This window comes from Saccopteryx leptura, chromosome 4 (assembly GCF_036850995.1).
Source record: "Saccopteryx leptura isolate mSacLep1 chromosome 4, mSacLep1_pri_phased_curated, whole genome shotgun sequence".
Lineage (NCBI taxonomy): Eukaryota > Metazoa > Chordata > Mammalia > Chiroptera > Emballonuridae > Saccopteryx > Saccopteryx leptura.
Window position 1 is genome coordinate 126251357 of NC_089506.1, and position 7758 is coordinate 126259114.

Sequence of the window (7758 nt, forward strand, 5' to 3'; positions counted from 1 at the left end):
ACAGAAGAAGTGACCATCTGCTTCTCTCCCCCCCCAACCCTCCCCTCTCCCTTCTCTCTCCCTCTCTCCCCATTCTCACAGCTATGGCTCGATTGGTTTGAGTGTATCTGCCCTACCAGTGGTCGGCAAACCGTGAGCCACATGCAGCTCTTTGGCCCCTTCAGTGCGGCTCTTTGGCCAGCTTAGAAGTACCCTAATTAAGTTAATAACAATGTACCTACCTATATAGTTTAAGTTTAAAAAATTTGGCTCTCAAAAGAAATTTCAATCGTTGTACTGTTGATATTTGGCTCTGTTGACTAACGAGTTTGCCAACCACTGCCCTAGGTATTGAGGATGGCTGTGTGAAGCCTCCACCTCAGGTGCTAAAAAAAAATTGCTTGGTTGTGAGCATAGTTCCAGATGGGCACAACATTGGCCCCAGACAGGGGTTGCCAGTGAATCCCAGTAGGGGTGTATGTGGGAGTCAGTTCCTCTATCTCCCCTCCTCTTACTTGGAAAAGAAGAAGGAAAAAAGAAAAAAGAAAAAAATAAAACAACCTGGGCCTTCACAGACTACCTATCGGACTAGCTACTTCAAGAAGACAGAAATAACTATAGCTCCAACTCATTGGGGTTGATAAAGCTACACAGAACAGTTACCCTTACAAAGTGACAGTCTGTAGGACATATGACCACAGGACAACAATTGGAGAATTCTCTCCTCCAATCATGGTGCCAGTCCTCCACCAGGATCAGAGACATGAAGGTTGCCCCGAGTGCAATGACTCAGGAGAAGGGCTGCACACAGGCTCTCTGCCTGCCACACAAACATGAGCGGCACACACTGCGGGCCCCTCCTCAGGAGGTCTCTGCCTGCTAGGTAGAAGTCCCAAGCAGCACAACTTCAGATTCTGTACATTCCGTGGAAACCAAATCCAAGGCCACTGGGAAAAACTGAGGTCCACCGGTCTGCTCCCTGCAGCACTGTCCTAGCTCCCATGGCCGACAGCAGCCCCATGCTTCTGGGGTGGTGCTGCTCTAAGCCTAGTCCTCAAACTGTCACCAATACAGGAGGGGACAAACACAGGAGAGGGTGGAAACACCACAGAGCTCTGATAACAACATAACATTGCAGCAACATTTTAATCTTATTTTGCAAAAGTATCGATCTGTGACAAATTGAGAATTACAAAACCTGGTGCTTCACAGCAGATAACTTGATGGAAACAAGAATTTAAGATAACACTGAACTCCAGTTCCAGATTCAGAACAAGTCAAAACCCAGTGGCATGTAAATATTTCCTCACATGTCTGTTTATGCTAAGGTGCTTCAAATCCCGAAAACCTCAACTTCTGGGCAACTCTCAGTCCCCACCAGGCAGACGGTAGTCTATGTTCAGAAAAAGGTCAATGTGCCTGACCAGGCGGTGGTGCAGTGGATAGTGTCGGAATAGGATGCGGAGGACCAAGTTTCGAGACCCCGAGGTTGCCAGCTTGAACGCGGGCTCATCTGGTTTGAGCAAAGCTCACCAACTTGGACCCAAGGTTGCTGGCTCCAGCAAGGGGTTACTCGGTCTGCTGAAGGCCCACGGTCAAGGCACATATGAGAAATCAATCAATGAACAACTAACGTGTTGCAATGAAAAACTGATGATTGATGCTTCTCATTTCTCTCTGTTCCTGTCTGTCCCTATCTATCCCTCTCTCTGTCTCTGTAATAAAAAAAAATTTAAAAAAAAAAGAAAAAAGTCGATGTTGGTCCTAGGAGAACAGACCTGTCCCTCAAGTTGACCGGACAAGGCAGTTGGTAAATTAAGTGAATCTAACCGAAACTTAACCCTGTCTTGGGACAGGGAGGTAATTCCCACTGAGGAGTGACATACACGAAGAAACAGGGAGAAGCCTCAGATCAGCAGGGCAAAGGTCACCCAACAGGGTAACTGGTGACTTCTCAGTAGAGTGCTCAAGCCACCACCCTAAAGGACGCAGGTGATGACTGGCACTGCAATGAGGGTAGGAAACTGCTCTCCCCTACTGACTGGTCAACCAATAATTTAGAAGCCCCACCATGTGCTCCACACCCTGCTGGGTGCTGCCTAGAGCTCATGAAAGTCAGTGAGGGGAAACATGAAACTCAGATAGGAAGAGGTTCCTAAACATTAGCGCCCCAAAAAAGGTGTTTGTGCACGTTGCTGAGTAACAACAGCACAGTCCGTTTGCTAAACTAACAGAATGACCAGTACCAAAGCCTATAGCAGCAAGATGAAAATTTCCATTCTGACATCAGGAATGAGAACCCTACCATCTGCCCTCAGAAGGCAGAAAGGAAGGAGAACAGAGCTCCATGAGAAGGGGGGCTCACTCTGCTCCTGGGGTGCCCCAAAGGCACTGCAAACACAACTCAACTTCAGAGCAACACAGGTGCCCAAGCACAGCATCACCACACAGCCCTGGCACAGGCACACTGCCCCGCACACTCTCTTCTTCCCCAGGGTCTTCTGGTCACATTAAGGTTTAAAGCACATGGTCCACACTGAGAACAATGGCTCTACCCTTGTTTTCAAATGTTATCAAACGCACAAGGCACCCTACCAGCAAAATAGAAAGGCCTTCCACCAACCAGAGACTGAAGCCTGAGGAAGCTCAAGCTGAGGGAGGCCCAGGAAAACAAGGTTTCCCTTCTGCAGCACCAGCTGTGGCGCCCTCCTGCCAAGTGCACATCACACAGGGCAAGGGAACACTGAGACCTTCCCAGGAGCCTGGGGATCTGTCAAGCTTAGAAGAGGCAGACTAAGGATCAAGACCACACATTTTGGGTTCCATGGTGGCCCAAGTCCAACACATATACTTTCTGAAGCCCAGGTATTGGAGAAACTGCCCCAAGAGACCATCCCCTGTGAAGGGGTGATTTTGGGAAGCACTGGATTTACCTGGCAGGACATAGTGCCTCATGACCATTTCAGCACAGCAGGCCACCAGGAAGAGAGAACAACACTAGGTCTTCCTGGTGCACCAGGCCCTCGCCAAGCTGAAAGCCTCCTCCTCTTCCCAGTTTCAAATGAATAGAAGCACAGAAAGTCCTAGGCGAAAATCCCAGACAGACATTCACAACCCCAAATGCCAGGCTCAGTACAAGGTAAATCCACATGGAGGAGTCAGGAGCATTCCAGACAAATGCAAAGTGCGGGATAAGAATGGTTGATGTGCCTGACCAGGCGGTGGCGCAGTAGATAGAGCACTGGACTGGGATGTGGAGGACCCAGATTCGAGACCCCAAGGTCGCCAGCTTGAGCTCGGACTCATCTGGTTTGAGCAAGGCTTACCAGCTTGAGCCCAAGGTCGCTGGCTGGAGCCAGGGGTCACTCAGTCTGCTGTAGTCCCCCGGTCAAGGCACATGTGAGAAATCAATCAATGAACAACTACGAAGCTGTAATGAAGAATTGATGTTTCTCATCTCTCTCCCTTCCTGTCTGTCTGTCCCCCTCTCTGACTCTCTGCCACAAAAAAACCACAAAAAACTTTTTAGAGCCTGACCAGGCAGTGGCGCAGTGGATAGAGTGTCGGACTGGGACACGGAAGGACCCAGGTTTGAGACCCCAAGGTCGCCAGCTTGAGCACAGGCTCATCTGGTTTGAGCAAAAGCTCACCAGCTTGGACCCAAGGTCGCTGGCTCAAGCAAGGGGTTACTCGGTCTGCTGTAGCCCCATGGTCAAGGCACATATGAGAAAGCAATCGATGAACTAAGGTGTCGCAACGAAAAACTGGTGATTAATGCTTCTCATCTCTCTCGGTTCGTCTGTCTATCCCTCTTTGACTCTCTGTAAAAAAAAAAAAGAGAGAGAGAGAGAGAGAGATTGATGTAGGACATTGTGGTTTTCAAGATGAGTACTCAATTCCCTAAGTAATGCCCAATCAATGGCCTAAACAAACGGCAAAACACTATGGTACAGATGACTCAATCCATCCCATGCTCTTTGGACCTATTCTTTAACCCTTAAACTACAGCACATGGTGAGCGCCCTCAGACCTACCTTTCAAGCCACAACTTACTGTAGCTAACAAGCTCACTGCAAATTCCTCTGAGTTAGCACAAAGCCTGAGTCAACGTGGGTGAAAAAAGGCTGGCTGTGCTCAGCCCAGCATAAGTAACTCCAAGTGAACTCCAATGGTGCGCTGTCAGTGCTTGGAAAGAGTCATGAGAGCCACAGTCCACCCATCCGTCTCAGAGACACAGAGGCAGGTCAGCCTGATGTGTACCAGGTGCTACTGTGCGCCCAGCTAAAGTTGAGGCTCAAAGGTAGTGTGGTGAATAAGCAGATAGAGCTCCCACTCCTGATGAGAAGAGCTTACAACTCGATGAAGGACCTGGTGACAACTCTTCCACAACACAACTATCTGAACCCATCTCTGGAAACCAAGAGCTGTCTGGCAAAGTCTCAGACCAGAGGACAAAAATTTCAAAACATCTCCTTTTGATGCCTGCATAAAAGGGAGGCTACTAGATTGGCTTTTCAATCCAACTCCTAGATTCTAGTTTTGCCAAAAATCTCCTGTTCTGTAAATAAGGCAGGTTGCATTTATGCAGCACTCTACCTCCCAAAACGCTGCTGAGAATGCAACCAACTACAGAACAAAAATATTTAAACAGTAAAATCCAAACGTCTCCAAAGTGTCTTTCACTCAGCAGGACTGTAGGCGAAAATATAGGTTCAAAGGCAATAATGCAGCATGTGACAGGTTTACCCTGTACGGTAAGGAGGAACTACAAGCAGTTAGGAACTTCCAACCGTGTGGGCACGAGGCCTGCGCTCTCTCCAGACGACAGGAGGGGAGGAGGGGGCGGGGAGCACACACCCCCATCTTCTGAAAGGCACTACCAGCATCAGGGGAGGCATGCATAAAGCCATTCCTGACCCTCCCTGACAGGTACACCAGTCAAACAAAAACACCTGGGTGGGGCTGCCCACCGCAGGACAAGTGTACCCCCAAACTTGCCGACAACAGGCCAGGGGCACCCACGCCGCAGGCCAGCAGGGTGGTACCCAGTCCGGGGGTTGGAGGAACTTACAACTGCCCAGCTTTAGGGTGCACGCCAACCTTTCATCATGTGTGCGCGCGTGTTCTTTCCCCGCGAATCGGAAATAGCCCAGAACATTCCCGCCCGACAGTTTTCAGGTCTAGCTTGACAACCGAACAGCCAAAGGGACAAGCTCGCGAGGACAGCGCTGCCACCGCGTCTGCCTCTTCTGATGCCAACGTCTTGACACAGACCGGGCTACGGTCCCCACGTCTTTCTAAATCCCGGCACACAGCGCGGAACCAAGGGCGCAACATGTCCTCGACCACCGCCAGAGTAGCCCGGGCCGGCCCGCCCGGTTGCGAAGGGCAGCGGAGGCCTCTGGCCGGCCCGGGCATTCCTCGACCCAGCGCACCCGTTCCGCCACACGTGCGCAAGACGCTGGGCTGCGCACCACCCGCCGCCTTTGTCTGTCTGCGGGGCGTCGGCGCGGGTAGCGGGATCTCGGGCCGACCTCGTCCACCCTGGCGGCCCTGGGCGCACGCTGGGCAAGTGCCCCCGGGGGCGACGGTGCGGGCCGGCCCGGAAAAGCCGCAAGTTCCTGCCCGGCAGCCATGGGGCCCGGCGGCTGGAACAGAATCCCGGGGGAAGCTGCGGGAGCGGGGCGTCCCAGGAGGATGGCCGGGTGCCCACAGCGGGGCTGGAGGGACCGGACGGAGGCGGCCCCCTGCCCGGGGAACAGGCGCCTCACCGAGATAGATGTCTCCGAAAGAGCCGCTGCCGATCTTCCGGCCCAGCCGGTACCTGTTCCCGACTCTGAGCTCCATGGCGGCGGACCCGGCTCACTCTTGCCCTCCCGGCCGCTTCCTGGCTCTGAGCTCGGGGAGGCGGCGCCGCTGCTGCCGCTACTGCGGGTCTGGCTGCCGGCTCCGCCCCCCTCACGGCCCCGCTTTCACCATCACTTTCTGCCTGCCCCGCCGCTCCTAGCGCCACAATAAGGGGCGGATGGGACAGTCCGTGCGCCACCGCCCTTGCTCCAGCCACCGCCAACCCCGCTTGTCCTCTCCCCGCCGCGGATGGAGTCGGATCTTCCGGGCCTAAATCCCCCTTCAGCTGCCTGAAGGAGCTGCCGCCATCGCGCTGTGACGTCACTTCCCCAGCAACTCGGAGGGGCGCGGCCGCGCTGCCCGGTAGCAGGGCGGCGTGAGTGTGCTTTAGCGTCCTCGCGCGACCCTGGGCCCCCGAGCCAGCCGGCTCCTCTCTCTTTTTTTTTTTTTTTTTTTTTGCATTTTTCCGAAGCTAGAAACGGGGAGGCAGACAGACTCCCACATGCGCCCGACCCGGATCCACCCGGCATGCCCACCAGGGGGCGATGCTCTGCCCATCTGGGGCGTCGCTCTGTTGCGACCAGAGCCATTCCAGCGCCTGAGGCAGAGGCCACAGAGCCATCCTCAGTGCCCAGGCCAACATTGCTCCAATGGAGTCTTGGCTGCAGGAGGGGAAGAGAGAGACAGAGAGGAAGGAGATGGGGAGGGGTGGAGAAGCAGATGGGCGCTTCTCCTGTGTGCCCTGGCCGGGAAACGAACCCAGGACTTCTGCACACCAGGCTGACGCTCTACCACTGAGCCAACCGGCCAGGGCCCAGCTCCTCTCTTTGACCCCAGCTGCAGCCCAGCGCAGCAGCCCCCAGTGCGGGAGCCGCAGCCCCGCCCCTTCCTCCGTGCTGCTACACGTTTGCCCCCACACCTGTCTGGGAAGCTAGGGGCACCTTATGACAGACCTAGGACGGGCCTGCAGGCAGAACGCTTTGCAGGCCGGGGAGAGGGGCCGAGCCCGCACCTCCCGGTTCCCTGGACCCGCGCCCTCGGATTCTGCTGGAGGGGGGCCTTCTGCCCTGGGCCGACGCCCGGGAAGAGTGACCCAAGGCAGGCCACAGGGGACACAGGTGTGCACCACAGCTTGGTGCTCCACTCCCGAAGTCCTGCACACTCAGACCTAGGGCAGACGAAGGGCACGTGTCAGATCTGAAGGGTGAGGCCAGTTCTGCCTACCTCTCTCTCCATCCCATCCACACAGAGTCTGAATCAATGTGTTCAGAGCAGCCTCTTATTATTTATTATCTATGTATAATCATATTGTCACAGCCAAAAGTAGAAACAACCTAAATCTCCGTAATGGATGAATGGATAACCAAAGTATGGCCAATCCATACAGTGTGATCATTATTACTCCAGCCATGACAAGGAATGAAGCACTGAAGCTACAGGGTGGATGAACCCTGAAACATTAAAGAAAACACAAAGGGACAGAAACTGCATGATTCTGTGTATACGAAGTGCCCAGAACAGGCACATCCACAGAGACAGAAAGGATTAGGGGTGGGGGGCTGTGGAGAAACAGCTGCTGGGTTTGGGGGATCCTCTTCTGGGATGACAAAAACATTTCAGAGCTAGGTACAGTTGATGATTGTACAACATCATGAATGTACAAAAGTCACTCAATTGCACACTTGAAAATGGTTAAAATGGTGAATTTTATGTATGGAAATTTTACCTCAATTATAAAATAACACGGATCAGCCCTGGGGATTGAACCCAGATTCTGTGCTGGGGTTTAGTGTGTCCCCACCACCCCACTAGAATGACTGTAGTTCCCAGAGTGCACTAGTGTGTCTGTGCAGGACCTCGGCACATGCTGCCTCTTCCTCATGTAAGGTGTCTTCCCCCCACCTTTGCTCAGCTAAGTTTCCTGTTTCCCCC

General features: G+C 53.4%; 1 protein-coding gene across 5 annotated transcripts in view; it reads right to left on the reverse strand.

Moving 5' to 3' along the window:
- CSNK1D (casein kinase 1 delta) overlaps positions 1 to 6155 on the reverse strand; it is a 36228-nt gene extending 30073 nt beyond the window's left edge. For 2 of the 5 annotated variants that reach the window (XM_066381638.1, XM_066381637.1), the window contains exon 1: positions 5751 to 6155. In XM_066381638.1, the coding sequence (XP_066237735.1) occupies positions 5751 to 5826 (76 nt within the window). In that variant the 5' untranslated portion in view covers positions 5827 to 6155. The remainder of the gene's footprint in view (positions 1 to 5750) is intronic. The other 3 variants (XM_066381639.1, XM_066381641.1, XM_066381640.1) reach the window with 2 other exon arrangements.
- Positions 6156 to 7758: the final 1603 nt, after the last annotated feature.